The following is a 27,442-nucleotide window of genomic DNA, read 5'->3' on the forward strand; positions in this document are numbered from 1 at the left end:
ATTTCTAAGCAGCGATTATTTTGCTCCGTTCAGGGTGTCCGGAACCAACTGATCAAGTCTAGACAAAGACCACACCGGGAGAGAAGGAGGGGATGGGGTCGCGAGAGAGAAGCCCGGTCATGTACAGTGTAAATTGCAGATGACGTCACTGATCGTTGCCTGCGAGAGATTTGGCCCTCCTCTTCCCGGAGCTGGAGGCTAGCACGTCTGTGCAGGAAGCCCGAGTGGGGTTGCCTGGGGGGTGTGAATGGGTGGGAGGAGGCGTGCCCCTGCTGGGGAGACATGTGGAGATGTGAAAGGGAAACCTGGAGACAGCCGGCGAGCAGAGAAATCGCGAGGGCTGAGGTGTGTGCGCGGCTCCGAGCTCCGCCCCCGCGCCAGGCAGCCGTGCTCGGCCCTGGGAGGGGCACGCCTGTTTGGGGGTGGGGAGTGTTGCACGAGGGGGTGGGTCAGTGGTGGCAGGGAGGGTGGAGAGCCGCCTGCGCATGTCAGGGCTGACTGAGCACACACGGTCTAGGGGGGCCTTGGAGAAGGGCAGCTGGTCACCTGCTCCCCAGGGTCGGGGCCCTTGCAAGACCTTGTGGGCGAGCTCCCGGGAAGGGGTCCATCACCCTCCCCCGCCGCCCCGCCTCTGAGATCGCCAGCCAAACAGAAGGTTCCGCCTTCTTCTTTCTAGCCCCTTCGGATCTCCCCGGGGAGCCTCGGCGGGTGTGGACGGTACCGAGGTGGAACGAATTTTGTAGCTCAGACGGCAGCTCCTTGCTGGTTTCGGGTGTATGGGCACGCCCAGCTGGAGAAGCCGCCAGGGCGGATGAAGCCGGCGCTCCTGGGTCTGGGTGGATCCTAGTTGGAGCGTAACTGTTCGTAAGGAGGTGAGAGGTGGATTAACATGGATCCCTTCGACAGCCCAACCGCCTAGAGCCTGCCGGCTGCTCGGTTCCGAGCCAAGATTTCCGCGACGCGCAAACACGGGAGACTGGAAGTTCCGGGGTGGGCGGGGAAGGCACTGTCCGTGGTGCTGATCCGGATCCCAGCAACGGGCTCTGGGGAGAGCGCGCCGAGCTGCAGATCCGCTCCCTCGAACTGGGTGGCTTGGAGCTGAAACCCCGCTTGGCTCCAAAACCCCGCAGAGCCTCCTCGGTCACCGGAGCTTGGCCTTTATTTCAGTCAGAAAGTCGCTTCCTTGGGCCAGTTCGTCCCAAAGGGTTTCCTCGAAAGTCTCTGAGAGGGAGCGGTTGTTGACCCAGGGAATCTCTGTTTAGCCCCGGAAGCCACCCGCTGAAAAAAAAAGATGCCTGCCTTCAACAGATTGTTTCCCCTGGCTTCCCTTCTGCTCATCTTGTGGGGTAAGTACCAGCACCCTGCCATGCGAGATGCAGATAACAGTAATAATGTTAACAATAATAACACATTGATATCGTTGGTGACATCAAGGAGCCCTGGTTGGCTTTCCTCTGTACATGTCTGCCAGACATGGGATCCAGAGGGATTCCATGAGAGCTAGGATTTTGAGATTGGCAAAAGGCCTCCCTATTCCTCTGCTGCTTTATTCCCGAACCTCCCTTGGTGGTTTCCCCACCCTTCTTCCCGTTTCCTGCTAAGTACAAAGTATTTTTTCCCCCTTTCCTATTGCTGAAAGAGAATGCTATCACGTTCATTATAAAAAAAAAATCTTGGTTGTAGTTGCATTTCATTTCTCAATGAGTTCTTCAAATTAATTTTTATACATTAAAAATCTGGATGTGTGCATTTTGGGAGTGAAAATACTTTAGTTGTTGATCCTACTGTTTAATTTTAATAAGTAAAACAGGCTTCAGCCATTTGCAGTAATATATTAGATGAATAGGCACCTGGGAATTGCATCTTTTTTCTTTTTCATGAACATGGGGAACTAAGGTGCTTTGGTGTTTGGGGAGCTGGGTTTTTTTTGCCTTCAAGGATAAATAGGTTCTTGTTTATCTATTGTGAAGCAGTGAGGTGACCTTCTCTCTCCAAATAAGGGAGTCCTATACTTGCAACAGTAAAGCTGAGCAGAGTGGTGTTAGAGATGGGTTTGAAGTGGGGTGCCCGCATGTGTATGGCCGAAGTTAATGAGTCTACATAATAATGTCTGCATGTGCGACTAAGAGAATGCTTTACTGTATTGATGTATATGCCTCAGCGTCTGAATGTGTGTGCTAGTTTGTGTTGGAGCATGTTAGCATGGGCATCTGAATGGATTGATGAGGATGTGGTAGTCTGTGTGTGTGTGTGTGTGTGTATTTGTGTGTGTGTGTGCATGTAGTTGTGTGTAGTTGTGTAGTTATGGGCATTCAGTCTTGCCAACTTAGATCCTCAGGTCAAATATACATGCTCTCCAGTTGATAAATTGCTTGCCACAATCTTAGCTACCTTCCTCCATGCTAAAAATCAATAACCAGGATAATTAGATGTGAGCAAGCCCACTTACCTTACTGAAGCTAGGTATGTGGGATTATGCTCTATGATTGGCATGGAACTCATTCTGCCAGTGCAGTGGCAGATATGCTGATGGGAATTGCCTCTTTACCTTATTATCTCCTTATTAAGCCTCCAGGACTAACTCTGGCTGCCAGTGTTATCTGGATTTTGCATGTGACCAGAAGCAGAGCCAAGCTTCCTGTTGAACAAAATGCCTGATGAGACAGGCTGGGAAGGACAAAGAAGGAGAGTAATGTCAGTCCCAAGGGCAGACTCACCACCATCCATTCCCAGTAGAGTAGACCAGATCTGAACATGAAGCAGACATAATGGGTTGCCAATGATCTCACCTATCTTGTAGACTAAAGGCTGAGATTTCCTCAGGGGAGGTGAAGACTAGGGACATGAGGCTTAGGAGAGGTTCTTCGGGCTGCGTAAGAAAGAACACGAGTAAAGCAATGACAGGTAAGGTTGTAGAGGAGCTTGGGGTGATATTGTACAAAGCCTTTCTTCCCAAACCCTAATTTAAGTTTTTAATATCTTTGCCTGAATTCTAGTGGAGGGGAGAGTATGCTATAGTCTAGGATGTTTTGACTAGGACTTACAAAGCCTGGATCAGAGTCTTAGCTCTGCCACTAGCTTTTTGTGTCATAACCTGAGAATATTTGGTTCCTCATATATGTGTATTTGGAAATATGTAAGTCTGAAAATTAGGACAGATATCTAACATCCTAGCTAACATTTTAGCTGCACAGTTGAATGGTAGGGAAATGATTTATAGAATATTGCTAAAATGGCAGAGTACCCATCTTCCTCTCCACCCCTCAATTCTCCTGCAAAAAAGAAAAAAAACCTTTGGAAGAAGTATATGTGTTATACCTATCCTTGTCCATCCTCAGCTTCTGAGCATGGTTCACCAAGTTGAGAAGCTACAAAAGGGAAAGAGGCACCTCACACCAGTCACAATGGCCATCATCAAAAAATCTACAAACAATAAGTGCTGGAGAGAATATAGAAGAAAGAGAACCCTCTTGCACTGTTGGTGGGAATGTAAATTGATACAGCCACTATGGAGAACAGTGTGTGTGTGTGTTAGTTGCTCAGTTGTGCCTGACTCTTTACAACCCCATGGACTGTAGCCCGCCAGGCTGCTCTGTCCATGGGATTTTCCAGGCAAGAATACTGGAGTGGGTTGCCATTTCCTTCTCCAAGAACAGTATGGAGATTCCTTAAAAAACTAGGAATAAAACTACCATATGATCCAGCAATCCCTCTAGTGGGCACCCTGGGAAAACTGTACTTGAAAATGATGCATGTACCCCACTGTTCATAGCGGTGCTGTTTACAATAGCTAGGACATGGAAGCAACCTAGATGTACATCAACAGATGAATGGATAAAGGAGATATGGTACATATATACAATGGAATATTACTCAGCCATAAAAAGAACACATTTGAGTCAGTTCCAGTGAAGTGGAAGAACCTTGAACCTTGAACAGAGTGAAGTAAGTCAGAAAGAGAAAAACAAATATCGTATATTAATGCATATATATGGAATCTAGAAAAATGGTGTTGCAGGGAAGGAATGGAGACTCAGATATAGAGAATGGACTTGTGGACACAGTAGGGGAAGGAGAAGGTGAGACTAATGGAGAAAATAGCATCAACATATATACAGTACCATGTGTAAAATAGATAGCTGGTGAGAAGTTACTACGTAGCACAGGGAGCCTAGTCTGACAGTCTGTGATGACCTGGAAGGATGGGGTGAGGGAAGGGAGTGAGGCTCGGGAGGGAGGGCATGTATGTATAATTATGGCTGATTTGCATTGTTGTACGGCAGGAACCAAAACAACGTTGTAAAGTAATTTCCCCCCCAACTAAAAATAAATTTTAAAAAGCAAATTAATTTAAAAAAGACACACACACCTAAAAAGAGAAAGAGATAGTTCAGGAAACCTTGCCATTAAATGTTAGAGAGAAGGCCTCACTTCACAGATGCAATCTCATTTTATTTGCATGCAATTCCAGTATTGGAAAACACTTAGCTTAGATGCATTCACCCTTCCCAAACTGATTTGTTACATGATGCAAATGTGAATGGAATTTTTCCATTCTTTTATTTTCTGCATGAATTGAGCAAAATTCCACATTTCTTTCATTAAATAGTAGTATAATAATAAATCCACACTTGCCTAGTGCTTTACAGTTTACAAAGCAGTTTTCAAATGAAGATTTGGTCCCCATAGCAATCCAGTGGTGTTAGTCAGGGAAAGTAGTGTTGTTTCCAGTTTAGAGATAAGAAAATAACTGCAGGGAAGGAGAAAGGACTTGTAGAGAACTCTTATCTCGTGAGTTTGGTCTTCTGGTGCTTGTTGTAGCTCTTAACGGTCATACCTGCTGCTATCTATACAGGATTGCAAGGTGGGCATCTGTCCTCTCATTTCTCTTTGGAGCCACCCTTCCACACCTCTCCCAAGCCTAGGGCCTTACTCATCACCTCCTAATATCTTCTCAGCTCTTCCTCTCCAGGTCTACTCTCCCAGAGTAGAGTCTGTTGTGTTGGGGGAATGTTCTCCTCTTTTCCCTCAGCAATCCACTTTCATCCCATTCTCTCAAGACTTTGCTAAATGACTGGCTAGATCTGATAGACCAAGTCATTTCAGGGTGTTCATATCTACAAATAACATCATTTATTACCACTTTCTGGAAAGTTTTACTTTCTAATCAAAGGCTTTATTTTCTTAGTACAAAGGAAAGCATTGTAGAGCAAAGTCAAGAGGGGCAATATAACCAAATAAAGAAGACAAAGATTAGAGGAGTTGGTTACATACACATTACTATCCACTGCTTAATATAGATGCTGCTAAGTTACTTCAGTCGTGTCTGACTCTGTGCTATCCCATAGATGGCAGCCCCCATTCCTGGGATTCTTCATTCCTAGGAGCCCCCAGGCTCGGGGATTCTCCAGGCCAAAACACTGGAGTGGGTTGCCATTTCTTTCTCCAATGCGTGAAAGTGAAAAGTGAAAGTGAAGTCTCTCAGTCGTGTCCGACTCTTAGTCACCCCATGGACTGCAGCCTACCAGGTTCCTCCATCCATGGGATTTTCCAGGCAAGGGTACTGGAGTGGGGTGCCATTTCCTTCTCTGATATAGATAGATTATTAATATAGATAGATTAATGCTATTCCTTAGTTAAATATAATCATAGCCAATCTACTCTTCTTTCTCATGTTTCCGCATTGTTACTATGGAAACAGAAGAGAAGACCAAATGTCAAGTAATTTGGCCAAGATTATTCCAGGAGTTTCTTATTTACAGTCAGCAGGGTGGGTTGAATGTCTACCATATGTATAGTCTTTTCTAGAAATCTAGAGGATTTCATGGAAAGAGAGGAAGTGATATACTGGAGACTCACAGGGTGGAGAAATATACTTTACCTCTGGATGGAAGGAGTTGTTGTTCAGTCACTAAGTTGTGTCCAACTCTTTGCGACCACATAAACTGCAGCACACCAGATTTCCTTGTCCTTCACTATCTCCCAGAGTTTGCTCAAACTCATGTCCATTGAGTTGATGATGCCATCCAACCGTCTTATCCTCTGTTACCCACTTCTCCTCTTGCTCTCAATCCTTCCTAGCATCAGGGTCTTTTCCAAGAAGCAAGTCATATTGCAAAGGGCAAGCGAATAAGGATGAGTGGATTTTGTGGCCATTTTTCAATGTTTTTTCTGGGACCTCATGAATTTAATTGACCTATTGAGCAGAGTTCTTTCTTAGGACTTCAGACTGGACTTTGGTAAAGAGAAGGTGATCAGTGGGGCTTACTCTCTGATGATTGGGTTACTCAGGAACGTCTCAGAACAAAGAGGGGCTGCTATGCCCTGCGGACCATCCTGACTACATATATTCTGCCTTCCCCCCTTTTACTATAAATGACCCAACTGTGTTTATAGTTAAGGCCAACTCATCCACTTGTTCCCTGGAGGACATCACCTCACACCTATTCAAGGATATCTGTCCAGCAAACTGCATTTTCAAGCCCAGCAGCTCTATTGCTGTCCTCATCCAAGCAGAACCATTGAACCGACCCTCAGCCTGATCCCTGTACCAGCCTTACAAGTGCTCTGTCTGCTTCCACCCTGTCCTTCCTCACCTCTTCAGCTTATTCTCAACAGAGCAGTCAGGTCGTGTTGTGCCGTCCTTCCACTCAGAACCCTCCAGCGCTCACATGTCATCCAAAGCAGAAACCAAAGTTCAAGTCGTGGTCTACAAGGACAGCCATGATCCGGTCCTGGTTTATCTCTTCTACCTTGTCTCCTTTTATGCTCACTTGGGTCCCTGTACTTTATTATTTAAAAAACATGTATACCTTGGGACTTCCTCGGTGGTATGGTAGATAGGAATCCGCCTGCCCCCAGTGCGGGTAATACAGGTTCGATCCCTAGTCTGGGAGGACCTCACGTGCCTCAGAGCAACTAAGCCCATGCACCACAACTACTGATCTCTCATGCAGCAACTATTGAAGCCCACACCTGGAGCCTGTGGTCCGCAAGAAGAGAAACCACCTCAACGAGAAGTCCAAGCACCACAACAAAGAGCAGGCCCTGCTCACCACAACTAGAGAAAGTCCACATGCAGCAATGAAGACCCAGTGCAGCCCCCCAAAACCTTATTTTTGGCTGCATCTGGTCTTAGTTGCAGCATAAACCCGAGGCATGTGGGATCTTAGTCCCCAGACCAGGAATTGAACCTGTATTCCTGGCACTGGAAAGCAGATTCTTAATCACTGGCCCCCAGGGAAATTCCTGTTCCCAGTCGTTTATTCTGCTCTTTGCTTTTGCCAACACACTGCCATCCTCGAACTCTCAAGTTGTTTTCCCTGCACAGTGTCACAGATATTCATAGAGCTTGCTCCCTGCTTTTTTTCCTTCGGTGCCTGCTCCTTGTCATCTTCTCAGTGAAGCGCTAATGATCCTTTGTACAGAACATGTTTGTAGAAATCGTCCCATAGAGTTTTCATGGCAATTTATTAGATATTATTTCCAGCATTTTGTTGATGAATAAACTGAGCCTCAGAGAGATTAAACCATCTATCAAACTGGGAATTCCCTAGCAGTCTAGTGGTTAGGACTTGGTGCTTTCTGGAGGGACCTGCGGTCCATCTCTGGTCGGGAAACTAAGATCCCACAAGCCCCTCGGTGCAGCCGGAAAAGCAAAAACACAAACAAAACAAGTCTATCAAACCCTAGCCTTCAGTTGCCCAATGCATCTCCCTCCTGCCTCTATAAGTGTAACTGTACTTTACTTGGAACATTTTCCTATTTTGCTCTGAAGTCATCTTCATTGAACTAACTCATCTTTACCACATCTCATTAAATATACATGTGCCTCAAGACTCCCTGCTACGTGGGGTTTTCAATGCATATTCCCTACACCTCTATCCACTCGAAAACTTTTGCATAGACTAGGCTTTCCTTAAAAATAAAAAACAAAAACAGGCCTATGCTCAAGACTTCAAATTCAGCACATTCTGAAAATGTTTCTGATCAGGTCTCTCTGGATAAGGACCCTCCCCCCATTAAAGAGATGGCCCATATGCAGAAACATGTGAAATGAATTTGAAATGGCATGGATTTGAGCAAACTCCAGGAGACAGTGAAGGACAGGGTAGCCTGGAGTGCTGCAATCCATGGGGTTGCAGTCAGACACAACTGAGTGACTGAACAACAACAGATAACGCAAAAGCAGGAGACCCTCTTGCAGGCTGCCCAATAAATGCAGTCCCAGCTTGCTAAGAGTTTTAAAACTAAACCAATGAAATTTATTTTATCTCAGTATGTTAAACTTTATCATAGTGCCTCCAGTTTTTAAGCTCTATGTCTAAAAATTAAATTTGTTCCCTTATAAGTCAGATATTTCGTTTCACTCTTAATTGGTCAGTCTCATTTTAAGCTCTAATAAAACTTTCCTCTGCTTTTAGAAAGAACTGTTTGCCTATAGAAGAACAGATCGACCATTCACAGTGGACCAATTTTTTAAATGACAGTGTATATTATTTCATTTTCAGGGGCTCTGTTTTTATCATTAATGAGGAGGAAGCCTCAGGAGGGGTTAAAAGTTCTAATATAAAAATCCTTGATGCTCATCTCACTTTTGAACCTTCTGTATAAGATGTAAACTGTCTTACCAAAGAATCTTTTGTATTCGTTAACAGCTTTAGTACCAGAAAAAAAATATGTTTTTAGTTGAGCAGGCCTTACTTTCATGTAACTTTTGGAGCTGGTCAGAATCTATTTTCTCTTCCACAGAAATCTATTTTCTCATCCTTCAGCTATTTGAAGACAGATGTGTCAGTGCCCAAGCTAAGCACCCCCGGCCATCCCGCTTTGTTCTTACCAGACTTTGCCCCAGACCCTCTCCATCTTGCCTTCCTCTGCACATGCAAACTTCCTTTTGTACACTGTGACACCTCGAACTGATCCTCATAGTCCAGATTTGTTCTGAGCAGCACAGAGGAACTGTTCCTCCTTTGTTCTGCAGTTACATCTGTTAACAGAGCCCACATTTGCACTTGCTTTGTTGGCAGCCACATCCCACTTTTGATTCATTCTGAATTTTCAGTCTGATGGACTTACCATCTTTAATGGGCCAGAGTTTCTAGGGGGCAGGAACTATAGGTCCAGACCTCGGGGTGGTATGCAAGGCTCCCTCCAATCTGAACCCCCCTGCAGTGTTTTTCACTTCTACCACTCTGCATTTATTTTTCTGTTTTGTTTTGTATGTTTTTTTGATATAGAAATAACTTACATTTAAAAATTCTCTCCCTTTAAGAAATTTGAACATGTTTGTTACTACTCACTTCTAATTTTTTGGATGTCTTTTCTCATGTGATTCTTTTATATATTTTTGTGTGTGGTGTGAGATTTTGTTGTTTCCTTTTTCATTGGAGTATAATTGCTTCACAATGTTGTATTAGTTTCCCCCTCCCGATTTTTAACCGTGTCTCTTCTTCTGCATGAAGCATCGCCCCAGTCCCACGGTCAGCTCACCATTCTCCTTGCTAGTCTACCCTCCACCACGCCTCAGAATTACCTACATTTCCCATAAAACACAGATACGCTTACATCTCTCCATGGCTTTGAAACATATGACCCCCTCCTATTGTGCAGTGCATATAGACGTCCCCACAACATGGGTCCAATCTCCCTTTCTGGCCTCAAGTCTCACCATCCCTGTCTTCCTCTCTCCCCAGCTCAGCCAGGAATAACTGCCCCTCCTCTGGGAACAGAGCACATTGCTAGTATGTCAGTCACTAGTCTGGTTTCATGACACTTAGGAGTATGCATTCCCTGCTAGACTATAAATGTCTTTGGGGCGTGGCGAGTGTTTTGTGCAACTTTGTATCTCAGCATCAGGCCTGTCATAGGGTAGATTTCAGCAGACGCTGGTTCAGTGAAGGGGTGCATGCAGTCAATGGGTGGTGGATGCAGAGGTACCCTGTTTCGCACCTACATGCTGAGTCTTTGAGGGCAGGGCCAGATATGTGCTGCCCGCATCCCCACTGTGTCCGGTGAGCCTCTCGGTCAATGCCAGCTCATCCCTGCCGGTCGGGAGAGTGGGTACTTGGGGAGCTACTTACATGTGTATGCTAATTTCCAGTATGTCTCATGATTCTTCCTTCTCTGTCTCTCCTCCCTCCCTCCTTGCTCTCCCTTCCCCCTGCCCAACACCTCCTGTCCCCTCCCTGTCTCCTGGCCTCTCTCCAGTCGGCGTCTGCTTCCCCGTGTGTGTGGAAGTGCCCTCGGAGACCGAGGCGGTTCAGGGCAACCCCATGAAGCTGCGCTGCATCTCCTGCATGAAGAGGGAGGAGGTGGAGGCCACCACGGTGGTGGAATGGTTCTACAGGCCCGAGGGCGGTAAAGATTTCCTTGTATGTCTGACTGCTGACTCTGGCCTTTCCTTTGCTGGCCTCTGCCGTTTTGCGCCTGGCTCCCGACAGTCTAGGGGAATGACGATCTGACAAACACTGGCTCTTTCTTTCCAGAGAGAGACAGCTCCTCTGCAGATAACTGACAGCCTTAGTGTAGCCCAGCCTCTGGGAAAGGGAGGGAGCCTGGCCAGCTCGGAGCACTCCTGGTTATAAACAGAATAAGGGGGGGAAAGACATAAATAGTATTTAGAGCCCACTGTGCGTCAGCCATCCCACTAGACAGGTGTTTTCATTTAATCTCTGCATCATCCTACTGGATGGATTAAATGAGTAGAAAAACTAAAGGACTTCCCTGGTGGTCTGGTGGTTAATCCACCTGCCAGTCCCTGGTCTGGGAAAACCCCACATGCTGCAGGGCAGCTCGGCCTATGCACCACATCTCCTGAAGCCCTCGAGCCCTAGAGCCTGTGCGCTACAACAAGAGACGCCGCTGCAGTGAGAAGCCGTCTCCGCAAAGAAGGGGAGCCCCCACGTGCTGCAACTAGAGAAGGCCCCTGTGCAGCAACCAAGACCCAACACAGCCAGAAATAATAAATTTATCCTAAAAATTAAAGTAACACTGTTATTAAGTGAAATGACATAGGTTTAACTCATTTCAGTCTCACCATCTCTTCATCTCACCCCTGCAGTAAGAATGTCAGGGGTGATCAAGGCTGACGGTCAGCTGGTACACGTACACCAGTGGGTGAAGTGTTTGAGTCATCCTGTAGTGGTTACCTGTGCTAAACCCCCCTAGTGGCTTCATCACCATCCTTCCCAAGAGGAACCTCTGACCTCCTTGTGATCTGGGAACTGAGGGATCAGCCATGACCAATGTTAGTCTGATTGGTTGGTGCCAGTGCCAAAATGGTGGTTATATAATCTGAGTACCAACTTGGGGATGACAGTTATTCACACTTTCATTCTCTCTGGGGCCAGGCTGCGTGGGATTGATTCTTGACTCCACAACTTATTAACTTGTGTCCTTGGGCAAATTGCTTAACCTCTCTGTGCCTCACTTTCCTCATGTCTAAAATGGGGATATAAACTATAGCTACTTCATAGACTTGTTACCAGGACTCTTGAGCTATAATTTTTATTTCATTTTTGGCTGTACCATGTGGCATGTGGGATCTTAATTCCTTGAAAGTGAAAGTTGTTCAGTCGTGTCCAACTCTTTGCAACTCCATGGACTATACAGTCCATTGAATTCTCCAGGCTAGATTACAGGAGTGGGTAGCTTTTCCCTTCTCCAGGGGATCTTCCCAACCCAGGGATTGAACCCAGGTCTCCTGCATTGCAGGCAGATTCTTTATCAGCTGAGCTGCATGGGAAGCCTCTTAATTCCCTGACCAGAGGTCAAAATCATTCCCCGTGCAGTGAAAGCGCTGAGTCTTAACTACTGGACCACCGAGGAAGTCCCGTGAGCTACAATTTTTAACATGTTTAGAATAGTTCTGATATAGGAAACACTGTATAAGTGTTTGATTGAGAACACACACAAGCACACATACACATGTGCACATACGCTCTTTGGGATACTATGTACTGTAGCCAGACAGGCTCCTCTATCCATGGGATTCTCCAGGCAAGAATACTGGAGTGGGCTGCCATTTCCTCCTCCAGGGGATCTTTCCAATCCAGGATTGAACCCCTGTCTCATGTGTCTCCTGCATTGGCTGGTGGATTCTTTACTGCTGAGCCACCTGGAAAGCCCAATACACAGGCACACATACACACAAATGGGGCAACTAATCAAAGAAGTTTAGTTAGTAAAGAGAGCTTAGATATGAAACAGGTTGTCTGAGAGCAGATACAAAGCCCTTTTTACTGTACTGTACTCATCTTCTTACTGTACTCATCTTCCTGGAGGCAAGTTTTTTCACCACAAAGACCTAGTGGAGACAACATTAGGATGAAATTGAATTTTACTTGCTTTTGTCTCTAGCTCTCCTAAAGCTGGGCTCATTTCTAATTCTAGGCTGGACATGTCATTCTGAAATGGCTTTGCTCCAATCAGGTGCCAGGCCTGGGACAATAGCCTTCCCAGTGCCCAGCTCAGGGCTGACCTTGACCAAGGCTAATGTCCAGGAGCTAGTGTTACAGGAGCCTGGACATCTTAATCAGTGGAGAGGTCCCCATGAACCTCAGGCCTGGTTATATGCCAGCCACCTGCTCTGCTTCCAGGCCTGCCCAAAGTAAAAAGATGGCTCAGATGGAAGAAAAGAAGCTTTAAAAAAATTGTGCTGGAAATACAGAGTAACGGTAATAGAAATTTTTGTGAGGATGAAAACATTCCATATTCATGCTGTCCAACTCAGCCACCAGGTACAGGTGGCCCTGAACATTTGACACGGGGCTAGTGCAACTGAAAAAACAGAATTTTACATTTTATTTAATTTCTGGTAATTTGAATTTTAATGTAAGTAGCCACGTGTAGCCAGTAGAGATTAGATGAACTGCATAGCTGTAGAGGGGGAAAAAAATAAGTATGTCAGAAGGTGGAAGTGTTGGAGAAAAGAAACAGAGATCAGATCTAACTCCACCAGAGTGGAAGAGCTGATGCATGCACATCACTGGCAGCTCTCTGCTCATCTGGGCCACTCGAGCAGCCTGGGTCCCCTTCTTGTGACCTGGCTACGACTGTCCATGTCCCTTCAATGGGGATCAACTGTGAGAGTCACATTTGGAGGCTGGAGCTCTCAGCTCCTTCATGACAAATGAAGCTGCCTCTCTGCCTCCGTCTCTCTCTGGCGGCCCCACGGCACATCTTTCTCTCTTGTTCTTTTTTTCCCATATCCTTCCAGCCCTTCCTTTCTCTCAGTCTCCTGTATCTGTCACTCATCTTCCTCCGTTCTCTTTCTTTCCACCCCCTTTCCTGCCTACCCCTTCCTTCCACGTCCATGCGCCCTGACGCCCCCCTTTGCCCGCCCTGCCTTTGCTCTCTTCCCTGCTCCCCTCTGAGCCTCCACCCTGCTCCCACATTTTGGGAGCTCCTGGTAACATCATCCCCTTCCCCGTGTCCATGCACTATCTAGTCCTTTTCTCTGCCCTGTCCTCACCTCTCCCCGTCTTCTCTCATGGCCCTCCTCCACTGCTTCTCCATGTACAGATCTACGAGTATCGGAACGGCCACCAGGAGGTGGAGAGCCCCTTCCAGGGGCGCCTGCAGTGGAACGGGAGCAAAGACTTGCAGGACGTGTCCATCACTGTGCTCAACGTCACCCTGAACGACTCCGGCCTCTACACCTGCAACGTGTCCCGGGAGTTTGAGTTCGAGGCACATCGCCCCTTCGTGAAGACCACCCGGCTGATCCCCCTGCGTGTTACCGAGGAGGGTAAGACTAGGGCACAGGCTCTCTCAGGGGAGGGAAGACAGTGGGTTTCCACACAAATGAGCCCCTTGAAGAATGCAAACCTCCATTTATTTGGAGTGGTGAAATCTGAGGTTGCCACCATTGGCATGTCTTTCTGGAGTGGCCAGCTTCCGGCAAGCTGCCCGAGAGCTTGCCTCTTTCTGTGTGTCTTTCCTCAAAGCAGAAAGGCTTGGAGATGATAATGCAGGAGTCTTTACCTGGTCCATGGACTTGCACCCTCAGAGAGAAAGGACAGCCTCCGTGAAGCCTGAAACTGCCAAGTCAGCTCCATCTTCTCTGGCCTGTGTTGAATCTCTGATTCCATGGGCTCAGAGAAATCTCCTGAGGTTCCCTAGAGGTCATCTACCCTCCTATTTGTGATCCATATGAACCTCTAAACAGGTGGTGCTCAAACTTCAGCCAGCCTCAGATTTCCCTGCAAGACTTCTTAAACCCAACCTTTCTGATTCCATACACAGAGCCTGAGAATTTACGTGACTAACAAATTGTCAGGCGATACTGATGCTGCCGGGGACCACACTTTGAGAAGCAGTGCTCCAAACCAAAGTCTGACAGTCTTTGTCATCTGTCTCCCTCCACAGTAACCATATGAGCAACCCCTTCTCCATGTGTGGTGTCCTCACTTCATGTTCAACTGGGAGAAAGGGAAAGGTGTTTAGCTCTCTAGTCTTTGCATTTTTTTCAGATTTCCCCCAGGTGGTATCTTGTTAGGCTGGGAAGTCCTTTCATCATTCTAACTCAAATGTTTGTTGTGATTGAGTCCGGAATCGTGAAGGTGAACTTAGAACTGTTCTTGTTCTGCTGTTAATAGACCCGTGTTTGGGGCGCCCTGGCGCCTCGCCCCTTGCAAATTTTCCTTCAGGTGTCAGAAGAGAGATATATGCATTTCCCTCTGTGTTTTGTCACCCAGGCAAAATGATGATGCCATTGTACCTAGCTTTTCCTAGACCATCTATTTCCAGCATGTTCTCAGCACTTTGACTGCCCCCCAAGATGCAGGACGGTGAACAGATGAAAGCGGTGAACCAGGAGGGGTAGGAGAGGTCACATTAAAGCCAGGCTCTTCCTAGAAAAGGAGGCCAGGAATCCTGACTTCCAGGCCGCAAGTGTATCATGTTATGGTGATAAAATCCATGAAGCAAAAGAGAGTGAACTGCAAGAGTGAGCAATGTCATGATTTAGTCATGATTTAGGCTAGGCTAAAGCAGAAGGTAGTTCAATCCTGGTGGTGCAGAGATGCTCAGGGCACTTGGCTCAGACCTGATGAACCACTTCCCCTCTGCAAGCCCATCTCTTCTGTGTGCGGGACCCTCTTCTGTTCACACACCTGTGCTCCCGGGGGGAAGGGAGCCTGGCGCCCTCTGCTGTTCACCGTCGGGACTGTCGGCTGGTGGCTGCCAGATGCTTGGAAGCTGTCTCTGCCTCTACCTCCTGTTCTCAAAGGTTTTGCCTCCAGAGTGGTGCAGCCAGTGGAAAGTGTGGCCAAGTGGAGCCAGCCCGCCTGCCGGGCACCAGAGCCAGGTTTGGGTAGGAAGAGAAGCAGAGTAAGTTTGTTATCAGAGCCAGCGAGCCCCTCGGGCTCTCTTAGGGCTGGAAGGAAGCTTGGCTTTCTTTCAATGCAGGGCTTCTAGCCAAAGAACAAGCATCGAAATCCCCTAGGGGGCTTTCCTTCCGTGTAGACAGCTCCGCACCACTGCTGCGTGTGTGTGTGAGTTCAGCTGGTCAGGGTGCCGTCTGGTGTATGTGAGTTGGAATGACTACCCCAGTGATTGGAGGGTGCAGCTGCGGGCCCCCATTTTGTGGCTGGGGGACAGAGTTCTGAAGAGGAAGGCTTGCCTGCACATGAAGGACCTTAGCGCCAGAAGCAGGACTGCAGTCCAGGTTTTGCCTCCATTTGCTGTATTTCCACTGTGTCTTTCCACCCCCAGCACCATCCCAGTCTCTGCCACTTTTGCTTTCTTCCCTACCCGCTGTGGCCCCTTGGCAGCCCCCTCCACCCCTCCCCCAGATATTCGCTGCTGTCATGCTTACCCTGCTCCATCATGATACACCCCCATGTCTGCTCCACCCCCGTGGCCCCAGACCCTCTCCCTTCTCTCTGCTCAAGCTGGACTCATCTCCCAGCTCTAAGACAGAAATTTTTCTCTTCACCTAAAGGCTAATGAAGCTACTAAGGACAGCTTCCTACAGTACAACTGCTGGCTATTGCATTTTTAAAAATTATGTATTTTTCACACAGACTCAGAGGCCGCACAAAATGTGGGACCTTAGTTTCCCGACCAGGATCCAAACCTGCATCCTCTGCCTTAGAAAGCAGATTCTTCACCACTGGACCACCAGGGAAGTCCCTGATTTCTGCACTTAAACAGAGACAGGGGACTTCCCTGGTGGTCCAGTGGTGAAGAATCTGCCTGCCAATGCAGGGGACACAGGTTCCATCCTTGAACTGGGAACGTTCCACATGCCGAGGAGCAACTAAGCCTGTGCACCAACAACAACCAAGCCCACGCTCTAGAACACTCGAGTCACAACTACTGAGTCCGAGTGCTTCAACTCCTGAAGCCTGTGCACCCTAGAGCCCATGCTATGCAAGAGAAACCACCACAAGAAGCCTATGCACTGCAACTGAAGAGCAGTGAAGAGTAGCTCTCAGTTCAGTTCAGTCGCTCAGTCGTGTCCGACTCTCTGCGACCCCATGGACTGGAGCATGCCAGGCCTCCCTGTCCATCACCAATTCCCGGAGCTTACTCAAACTCATGTCCTTTGAGTCAGTGATGCCATCCAACCATCTCATCCTCTTTGTCCCCTTCTCCCACCTTCAATCTTTCCCAGCATCAGGGTCTTTTCCAGTGAGTCAGTTCTTTGCATCAGGTGGCCAAACTATTGGAGCTTCAGTTTCAGCATCAGTCCTTCCAATGAATATTCAGGACTGATTTCCTTTAGGATGGACTAGTTGGATCTCCTTGCAGTCCAAGGGACTCTCAAGAGTCTTCTCCAACACCACAGTTTAAAAGCACCAATTTTTCAGTGCTCAGCTTTCTTTATAGTCCAACTCTCACATCCATACATGACTACTGGAAAAACCATAGCTTTGACTAGACGGACCTTTGTTGGCAAAGTAATGTCCCTGCTTATGTTTTCTAGGTTGGTCATAGCTTTTCTTCCAAGGTGCAAGCGTCTTTTAATTTCATGGCTGCAGTTATCATCTGCAGTGATTTTGGAGCCACCCCCCCCAAAAAAAAGTCTCTCACTGTTTCCACTGTTTCCCCATCTATTTGCCATGAAGTGGTGGGACCAGATGCCATGATCTTAGTTTTCTGAATGTTGAATTTTAAGCCAACTTTTTCACTATCCTGTTTCACTTTCATCAAGAGTAGCCCTGGCTTGCCGCAACTAGAGAAAGCCCATTCGCAGCAAGGAAGACCCAGCGCAGCCAAGAAAGAGAGAGAGATATTGGGTGCTTTAAGTTGAGCACATTGCAAATCAGGCTGCAGCCAGCCCATGAGAGGACATTTGATGTGTATGGCATTCACCTGTGCCTCCAGCTCCAGTTAGAAAACCTGCGTGCTCCTGTAACACTTGGACGGCTTCTCTGAGCTGAAGGTCATGGCTGTGGCTATGCTGTGCTTTTAACGCACAACGCCTTGGGGATGACTTGGGTCCTATGAATAACCGAGGACTATGAATCTAATTTGCTGCCAAGAGCTAGCAAAGGGAGATCTGAGTGCAGCCATCCTTCCCACTAGGAAGGAATACATATCAGGACATTTGGCGTGTATCATGTTTTATTTATTTTTTAATTAAAAAAATTTTTTTGACTGTGGCTCACAATTGTGGAATCTTAGTTCCCTGATCAGGAATTGAATGCCAGGCTATGGCATTGAAAAGGCTGAGTCTTAACTGAACCACCAGGGAACCCCCGATCATGTTTTAATTGTCATTTTTGTTGGTTAAGAAACATGGAAGATCAATATTTGTTTATATTCTTTCATTCAACAGATACTTATTAAATAATTCAAGTATTCCAGGATTAGACAACAGGCTGATAATTCAGAAATAAATATATTCTTAATAAGCACACAGTCAGTACAGAAGAGCAATAAATACATCACAAAACAACCTGGGAAGTGTTGTAATGGATGGAAAAGTGCCTGGAGAAGGACATGAGTGATAATTCTGCACGAGAAGTTGAGGAAGGCTTCACAGAGGTGGTGGCTTCTGTGGAGCCTAGAAGAATCTTTGGGAGATTGAAAAACAGGAGACAATGTTGGCACAGAGGTAGCAGGGCGTGAGATACAATCTAGGAAGAGGGAAGAGGAAGAAGAAATGTTCACAGATTCCAGAAGACCACAGTGTGTATGAGTAGAGAGGTTTTTCTGGCCAATAAATGGAAATGAGGCAAGGAAGGCTTCATGGTTTGTGGCCCTGAGCGCCCCTTGAGCATTAATCGAGTCAGATCTCTGTCCTGAGGGAGATGTAGAACGCTGAACAGTTTTCAACAGGGATACAGTGGAATCAGATCTGTGTTCTGAGATCTTCCCTGGTGGTCCAGTGGCTAAGACTCCACACTTCCAATGCAGGGGGCCTGGGGTCTGATCCTTAGTCAGGGAACAAGATCCCACATGCTACAATGAAGACTGAAGAGCTCACATGTTGCAACTAAGACCCAGCACAGCCATGTAAATAAATAAACATAAAAAAAAAATAATCTGTGTTCAGGAAGTAGAACTCTGAGGACAGCCTGGTTAATACACAGAATTCTCCAATCCTCATTTCTGTTTGGATTTGGGATGACCTGAAAGGAAGCTGAGCTGGGGGTGGCCTTGTTTCTGATCCAGACTTGCAGAGAGCATGGCCAGACTTGCAGACTTGGGTTGATGGCACTGGCCTTGTCCCCATTTTCTGATGCCCTGTGTCTCAGGGTAAGACACTCTGCCACCCCGAGTTCAGAGGACAGAGTCCGTAGACCTAGGACATGTGCCTCACGCCTGTGCAGACTTTCACATCACCCAAGGTCTTATTTTTAAAAATTGTATTTGTTTACTTATTTTTGGCTGTGCTGGGCCTTTGTTGCTGTGGGCTCTTCTCTAGTTGTGGTGAGCTGGGGCTGCTCTCTAGTTGCAGCGCACAGGCTTCTCTTTGCAGTGGCTTTTCTTGTTGCGGAGCACAAGCTTTAGGGTATGCAGGCTTCAGTGGTTGTGGCACATGGGCTCAGTAGTTGCAGCTCCCGGGCTCTAGAGCACAGGCTCAATACTTGTGGAACACGGGTTTAGTTGGTCCGAGGCATGTGGGATCTTCCCGGACCAGGGATCGAACCCGTGTCTCCTGCATTGGCAGGCGTATTCTTTACCACTGAGCCACTAGGGAAACCCTTCCATCTTACAGATATTCTTAAATACATTAGACGATGTATGGTGTGAATTCTTATCCTTACTTTACAAACTGAGCAGCTGAGTCTTAAATGACTATTTAAGTCTTAAATGACTATTCACACACCAAGAAGGAGGAAAATGGGGACTCAGCTGTGTGGTGTATCTCATCCAGTTCCAGGATTCCTTCCACTGCTCTGCGACTTCTTCCCCAACCCATCCTTCTTCTCCCTCATCTCTCCCTCCAGAGCATCTGAAGAAAGTTAGTGAGAAAGCGGACAGACACAGGAGCTGGAGGATATTAAACCTCTTTGATAACTTCTCAAGTTCCTTTAGACCATTGCTTATTTAAGACGCACCTAAAAATAGGCCTCACACATCTCGAAACTCAGTGACAGCTCTGGATTTGTTGGACTGCGTATTCTGAGTCTCATTCTCCCCCTTGCAGCTGGAGAGGACTTCACCTCTGTGGTCTCAGAGATCATGATGTACATCCTCCTGGTCTTCCTCACTCTGTGGCTGCTCATTGAGATGATATATTGCTACAGGAAGGTCTCGAAGGCCGAAGAGGCGGCCCAAGAAAATGCGTAAGTCCAAAGATGCCAAAATAGGGATTGCCTGCACCTTCAAAGTGCTTGCTGTCACGGGTGGGGTGGTGAGCGATTTACACAGTCCTCCACTTTCCCTCACAACATTTAAGGTAGGCAGCATGCATACACCCATTTTACAGATGTGAAAGTTGAGCCTGAGACCGTTTACCCCAGACCATTTTAAGAAGCAAAGCAAAGTTTGACTTCATGTCTTTCACTCTTGGCCACCAGGTAAAGCCCATCAGCTGCCACCACAATCCCATAAAACTGCATTTTTATGACCATTTTCTAGATGCTGAAGCAGCTCATAGAGCCTAAGTGGTTTGCTGAGGCTGCACCTCAGCTTGAGGTGGAGAGGAGAGGCTGGAATTTGAACCGAAGCCTGTCTAATGTCCATGCTCTTCCCATCACATTCAGCTGTTTGCTGTAAACCACAGAGCTCATCAGGCTACCTGGGCACTGCCCTTTATTAGCTAAGGAGCTCCAAACATGTTCTTCCCCCTGGAGCTTGGCAGCGACCGAATATCCAGAGAAGAACTCTACCGCTTCAGTGTTCAGAGGGTGCCCTGGCCATTTTCACCAAGGCTCCAGTATATGGAGCAAATGATGGGATCTGAGGGGCCATGTTGGCCTGTTACTTGGAGAGAGAGAAGAGGGAAAATAAACCTCACAGATGTACATAGCTGAAGTGATAATCAAAACTCTAGGCTACTGTCACCTGGAAATGCTTGATAAGATAAAGTACCATTTTTCATGATATCTATCATCTCGGGAAAGTAAAAAATTACAACTGACCAAGATATAAAGATGGAAAGAAATTATATGCTGGGGAGGTTGTCATTCCTGGTGACCTAGGCGATCAGATTTTAGTGCTTGAGCATAGTTAAGTGGCCAAACCTGGACAGGAAGTCCCACACTTGGGCAGGAAGTGGCCACCCTTGGACAGGAGCTGCCCACAGTTGGGCTGGCACAAGAAACAGTTGGAACTGAGGTCACCAGAAGAGCTAGGATCCTCAGAGGGTTACAACTCGTGCAAAGTATTGATCACAAAATAATCAGTGCACCAGCCCAGGAAAAGCCAAGGAAACATATCTACTTGGCCTGACTCCAAGTACAATCATAAAAGATTCTTGAGAATTGACAACCACGAACCTGCTCTCACAGTGTTTGGGATTTAAATTTATACTGCCCACATGAGCCAGGAGCCTCTAAGCTGAGAAAGTCAATAAAAAAATTAGTCCCCAGACAGTGATAACTGTGTAAAAACAAATGAAAAACTATCCTGAAGGGACTCACTTTCAGTTGAGGCTTAATTGTGCTTTTCAGATAAAGCACTGCTGAATCTGATTCTACAATCTGATCCAAAACTAAAAGACATAGCAGGAAACGATTCAGCATGAGCAAGAGAAATAACAAATGGCAGGATTAAATCCCAGGAACTTCAGACACAAGAAGGATCTGGTAAAATACAGAAAATAAGTTTGTTTGAACGAATTAAAAAGAGGAGGAACCAAAGCGTAAGATTAGAATCAGTTGCTAAGAAAAAGGAACAAGCAGTTCTCTCCCAGATTAATCTGCAAATGCAGTAAAATTCCAATCACAATACCCATTGGATTGTTCAAGGAACTCGATAAGCCGATCTTAAATACAGAGGCCCAAAGGCTAAAACTAGCTTTAAGCCAGAGGATGGCCAGGTAGTAAATATTTTAGGCTTTGCAGCCTACTGAGGGTCTCTCCACCTACTGTTCTTTCATTTTGTTTGTGTACAACCCTTTGAACAAGTAACAACCATTATTAGCTCATGGGCTATAGTTTGCCTATTTCAAAGAGAAAGTTTTGGGGAAGGATAGGACTCTTCCTATCAGATACAAAGGTTACTTACAGAGTTGGATTGACATAGACATACAACATGGACAAACAGAAAAGGCAGAGAGCCCCCAAAAGGTTAATGCCTATATAATAATAATAAAACCCCATTGGAACTTCCTTGGTGGTCCAGTGGCTAAGACTCCAGGCTCCCAATGCAGGGGGCCTGGGTTCTATCCTTAGTCAGGGAACTAGATCCTACATGCCACAACTAAGACCTGGTGCAGCCAAATAAATAAAGAAAATAAATAAATATTTTAAAAAAACTGAAGGAAGAATGAACTGTCCAGTAAATGGTATAAGGATAATTTTTTATCCATATAGAAAATAAAACAGACTAAACAAAAATAAGTTGTGAGAGGATTTTAAGACAAAATAAAATGTAAAACTATAAAATTCTATTAGGGAATATAAGTGCATGCATGCTATGTTGCTTCAGTTATATCTGGCTCTTTGCAACCCCATGGACCATAGCCTGCCAGGCTCCTCTGTCTGGGATTTTCCAGGCAAGTGCAGTGGGTTGCCAAGCCCTCCTCTAGGGGTCTTCCCCACCCAAGGATCAAACTTACATCTCTCATGTCTCCCGCATTGGCAGGTGGGTTCTTTACCACTAGTGCCATCTGGGAAGCCCATAGGGGATATAAGAAAGTATCTTTATTACCTTAGAAGGTAGAATTTCTTAAAATACAAAAGACACAAATCAGAGAGGGGAAAAATGATAATTTTTATTATACTGTAAGTAAAGACAATCAACAGACTGGGAGAAGATATTTTCAGGACATGAAACCATCAAGAAAAAAAGATAAATATCTCAGAAGAAAACCTGGTAAAGCAAATGAACAGTCATATCATGGAAGTACACACCCACATTGCTTACCAACGTATGAAAAAGATGCTCAACATCACCAAGAGTCAGGAAAATGAAAACATCTATAAAATACAGTTTCCCATCCATCAGTTTGGCTGGTTTAATCTAACAGTACTAAGTCTTGAGAACAATGTGGGTAAATGAGAAGACTCGTGCATTGCTTGTGGAAGGAAAAAAAACAAAACTCTTGATTCTACTCTGCTGAAAGGGCCATTTTTCTTTTCTCTTGGGTAACACGGCCAGAAGGAGATGCAGAGACCTCCTGTTCTAGAGGCATCCTTGTTCCTAGGCCCTTGCTCCTTCCCTTTTCCTGTGTTTCCACCTCTGAATACAAAATGCACTGATTTTCTTCCCTGTCTGTCCCCCAATAGGTCTGACTACCTGGCCATCCCCTCGGAGAACAAAGAGAACTCTGCAGTCCCGGTGGAGGAATAGAAGGGGTCAACTTCAGGTGATGTATAGGGGAAGAAGGGGTAGATGAGGAGGCAGGTGCACAAGTGACCTTGTTGCACACAAACCAAGGTGACTTGAGATTCGGTCCCTTAGATTTCTACTCTACATAGAGTCCCCATCCTCAGGGTCCATCTTAAAGTTGATGACCAAGTCATAAAGCTCTGTGCGAGGTTCACGTCCTTCAAAAGGTGAATTGCTTTGGCCTGAGTGTTGGGGGCAACTTGAATTCCTTACACACAGTGACAGAAAGTAATTCCCCTTCTCCCTCCTATGTAAGGATCGTGGATAAGGTCAAAGTCTTTGGCTGGGATAGACTAGGCTGGCAACTCTCAGTGAGCTGTTTTATCACTGGTAGGTGGCCTGAACACCGAAGGGCTGGCTGTCCCAGGTCCAGTGATGTCAACTGCATCAGGAGGGTGCCCCAGGGACCACATCGCTTCCCTTCGTGCATCCATCCTTTCAGTTCATTCTTCATACATCCTCTCACCTCTGAACGTTCACCTCTGCCTTGCTAACTCCATCAGACCTCTACACACCTCAAGACTTTGCCAGAACTGAGAAGCCAACATTTCTACATGACTCAATCTCAGCCTGCCCTCATTTTCAAGCAAGCGGCTCCCATGCCAACCGGATCCCTCTCCTGTGCTTCATTCAGCTTAGAACATGTGCTGGAGGTGGACATGTGCATCGGCTCCCTCTGGCTAGAGCCGGCTCACTCTCCCATTGCTGCACGTGAATAGATGTCTTCATGGAAGGAAGCGGGAGTGATGGATTTGGGTTAAAGCAAGAGTGTCATGAAGTGGGATTTCTTGAAGGAGACTTGGGAAGTCATACAATGTGTTCATGACCCTCCTGGGGGATAACGTGCGTGTGTCTTCCCAGGTGAGCACACCAACTGAGACAGCTGGGTGGTAGTGGGCACTGGGAGTGAAATCTCAAAGTTCCTCTCAAAATTTCTGTGCATCAGTATTATCACGCATTTTATAGGAGGCACCCGAGACTCAAGACAAGACTCAACTCTAAGGGACCTTGATGGATAAACTGAAGCAGATGTAAGCCCAAGGCACTGCCCACTTCACACTTCCCGAGATGGGATAATTTTATGAAAAGACTTCGAAATTGAATGTGGCCATGGCCTTGTTTCTTTCATAAGCACAGAACTGGGTGGGTTACCTGGCCGAGGTGAATTCTGATTCAGGTAACTAGAAACTGGCCGGAAAGGCAGAGAGAAGGACGTGAGGAAGACTTTGAAGAATTCCTTTAGTGAAAAGATTTGTGAATCTGAGACATCTTCCTGAAGGACAGTGGATCTGGGAATGGTATTGAACTAAGAAGTGTGTTTTTAGTCTGAGATGGATGATGGCAAGTGAGTGAGTGAAGTGATAGGAGGGGGGCTAACCTGGGAATTCATAATGTCCAGGGTTTTTTTTTCCCTAGGTGTTAGGAGAACAGATGAACACTGCAGAAATCTTAGTCAATATCTCATATTCCACTTTGAATGACTGGTTATGTGTGATGTCCTTCGGCACTCTGTGATGGGAGGGGGAAGGATGCTTGACGGCAGTGGGGGTTAGAAGATGAAATGACTGGGATCTGATGAACAAGATATCCCCCAGATCAGGGGGAACTTCTTGGGGGGAAGATCCTGCTCCCTTGGCCTTGGGTCTCACCTGAGAAACTCAGTTCATCTCTCCCATCCCAGGGAAGAGTACCTGAAATAAGTCCTTGTTCACATATTTGAGTGTTGTATTTGATTGAAGAAAACATGTTCCATAAATTCAAGACCCTTCTCATTGGTAATTTCCCACACAATCCCTCTGATAGGGGACAGAATATAGATTTTCCTTACTTTATAGTGAGGGGACAGAATATAGATTTTCCTTACTTTATAGTGAGGAAAATAGGCCTGGATTACTGTGAGGTTTTCCTAGTCATGTGGCTGGTGCATAGAAGCTCCTTTCGACCATGCATCTAAACTGTGATTTAGAGTGCACATTTGCCTTTTTTCCTTTTCAAAAGCCCAATTCAGGTATTCCCTGAGTGAATTTTAATGAAGTTGAATGGTACCTCTTTTTTTCTTATTTATCCTTGCAAGTAATCTCCTAATTTCTCAACTCTTCTCATCTTTAATATTTTATTAGGTTATATGATTTACCAAGCATTTTAATTTGTTATCTTATTTCTCCTCCAAACTAGCTCTGTGAGGTGGATACTGCAAGTACATTAACAAATGAAGGAATGGGCTGCCTGAGGCTGACAAGCTTTAGCAAATCATAAGTTCATACAGGCGGTAATGAACTAGAACCTGGGAGAATGAACCTGGAGAACTAGAATCCAGGTCTTCTGAGCTCCCTGCCCCACTCTCTTTCCATGGAGACCACAGCTGCTTCCTTTCCTCTCATCTCGTTACTTCCACCTAATCTTTGCCTCTCCTGCACGTCCTGAGATATTAAACATCTCTCATCCCTAGGTCCACTCAAGCGCTCCTCTACCACTTGGTTTCTTGAGCCATGCTAGAAACGTGTTTTCACAGCCTATCTCATTTTGCTTTTCCCCTTTTAGTTGGTTTGTACCCCATTATTTCTTCTGAGTTGCAATTTAACTCCTTCCTGGGAGACTTGATCATGACTGTATATCCACAAGACACTCTGATCACCAGCCTATTTCAAATCCTCACCCACTTCCCGTTTCACCACATATCCCTACAAAGGACTCAGATAAATGTGCACTGCTCTGAAAGTTTTACCTGGCATGCTTTTCTTATTAAAGGGCTTAGAAATGTTCTCAAGGGCTATCATCACTCTAGGAACCCCATCTGTTGTGTTGGTGCTGGATATTTCCCATGACTGATCCTTAATACCGTTCACTCATGGCCAGTTAGGCTTGGTCCAGTTTTCCCTTTCCCTAACAGCCAGTGAACTTCACTGCTCCACTTGGTTGGCCCTATAAGCACCTCGCCCTACTGACTTTTACCAACAGCTCAGCCTTGCCTCACAGCCCCAACTCCTGCGTGAAAATAAGCTTGACGGTCTGTTCCCATATCAGCCTTTATTTTCAGTCCATTTAAAAGCATTATTCTTCAGTGTCACCACCCCTCCAAGCACACACACACCCAGATTTCTGATTCTCTGAGTTTCTGGTTTCTCCTTAAGAGGCCAAACTAGAAATGTTAGTAGGAATTTTTCAAAGCAGGAATAGGCTGGAAATACGTTATCGAGCTAAGAATGGTTAACAGAAGAGATAGCTCCTTTTCTTCCCCCCAAATTACTACATCAAAAAGGAAAATATACCCATCTCAGAATGTGACAAAAATCAGAGAGGAAAGACCATATAACTATATCTTGGCAGGAAGAAGCAAGGAGCTAGATATGTTTCAGAGTATATCTTGGTTCCCCTTCCCTTGGGGACCTTGGGCTTCCCTGGTAGCTCAGATGGTGAAGAATCTGTGTACAATGCAGGAGACCACGGTTCAATCACTGGGTCAGGAAGATCCCCTGGAGAACATAATGGCAACCAACTCCAGTATTCTTGCCTAGAGAATTCCATGGACAGACCATGGGGTTGCAGAGTCAGAAATGACTGAGCGCCTAACACACCCCTTCCCAAGTTAAGCGGAAATGGAAAAATAAAAAAGCACCGTCTTCTCCCCTCCTTTTGTAAATGAAAAACCCCTCACCCTGTGAATCTTCCTAGTCACTGCAAATGTATCCACATAGTATAGTACCTGGGGCATCATTATGCCCATCATCCATTCATTCTGCATTTCAGCACCCACTCTGCGTCGAGTACCAAGAGAGACCCTGAGTGTGCCCTGTGCTGTTTTTTTTTTTAATCATCACTCAGGCCTTTCCTAATCTCCAAAACTCCACCGTGGTAGATGATTCATGTCTAGCTCCCGCTCCCTCTCCTTGAGTCTGCGGTAGGACCCAGTAGATGAGCACTTGAAGCAAGTCTGAGTTGTAGATCAGACTTAACCCCTATCATAGCCCAGCTAAGCCTCAAAGCTGGTACTATTCTTTTCTTCCCCGTTTGGCAAGAGATGCGGACTGACCGGCAGTGTGTGTGACAGGGAGGGAGGCGCTGAAGGACGAGTGCTTGTAGGTTTGTGAAGCAGCCTCACACACCATCAGCAAACTCGTGCAGCCGTGGACCTGATGGAACTTGTTACGTTATCAGCTTTGCGTGGCTTTTTCTTGATTTTCCACAGCCAATCTTTCCCCGAACTGTTGTTCCTGACCACTCAAGATTTCAACAACCTAATGCCTGTTGGTGGTGTTTTTCAGTAAACTCCTTGTTCATGTCAATAAAGTGTCTCTAAACACGGCTTGCTTTGGTTTTGCTTCACTGTGTCTGCTACACACATTCTGGCTTCTACCTGCTTTCCCAGCCTGCATCAATTCTTGAACTCAAAATCACTGGATACAAGCCCAGAGAATGAAAAATACATCTAATAGTCTAGAGTTAAACGCATCATCTCCCCATCTCCCTTCCTTCCTTATCTACCCAA

General features: G+C 46.2%; 1 protein-coding gene across 3 annotated transcripts; it reads left to right on the forward strand.

Moving 5' to 3' along the window:
• The first annotated feature begins 204 nt into the window (after positions 1-204).
• SCN3B (sodium voltage-gated channel beta subunit 3) lies at positions 205-27,259 on the forward strand. Of its 3 annotated transcripts, none has more exons than XM_020904918.2 (7): positions 205-345; positions 1,263-1,346; positions 10,210-10,373; positions 13,525-13,750; positions 19,607-19,745; positions 22,854-22,933; positions 23,291-27,259. In XM_020904918.2, the coding sequence occupies exons 2-6, from the start codon at positions 1,292-1,294 to the stop codon at positions 22,915-22,917; spliced, it is 648 nt and encodes a 215-aa protein (XP_020760577.1). In that variant the 5' UTR covers positions 205-345; positions 1,263-1,291; the 3' UTR covers positions 22,918-22,933; positions 23,291-27,259. The 3 variants fall into 3 exon arrangements, with proteins under 3 accessions (XP_020760577.1, XP_020760562.1, XP_020760571.1); XM_020904903.2 differs by having other exon boundaries at positions 207-345; positions 677-1,346; XM_020904912.2 differs by lacking the exon at positions 205-345 and adding an exon at positions 449-872.
• Positions 27,260-27,442: the final 183 nt, after the last annotated feature.

Source organism: Odocoileus virginianus, chromosome 10, assembly GCF_023699985.2.
Source record: "Odocoileus virginianus isolate 20LAN1187 ecotype Illinois chromosome 10, Ovbor_1.2, whole genome shotgun sequence".
NCBI classification, from domain to species: Eukaryota; Metazoa; Chordata; class Mammalia; order Artiodactyla; family Cervidae; genus Odocoileus; species Odocoileus virginianus.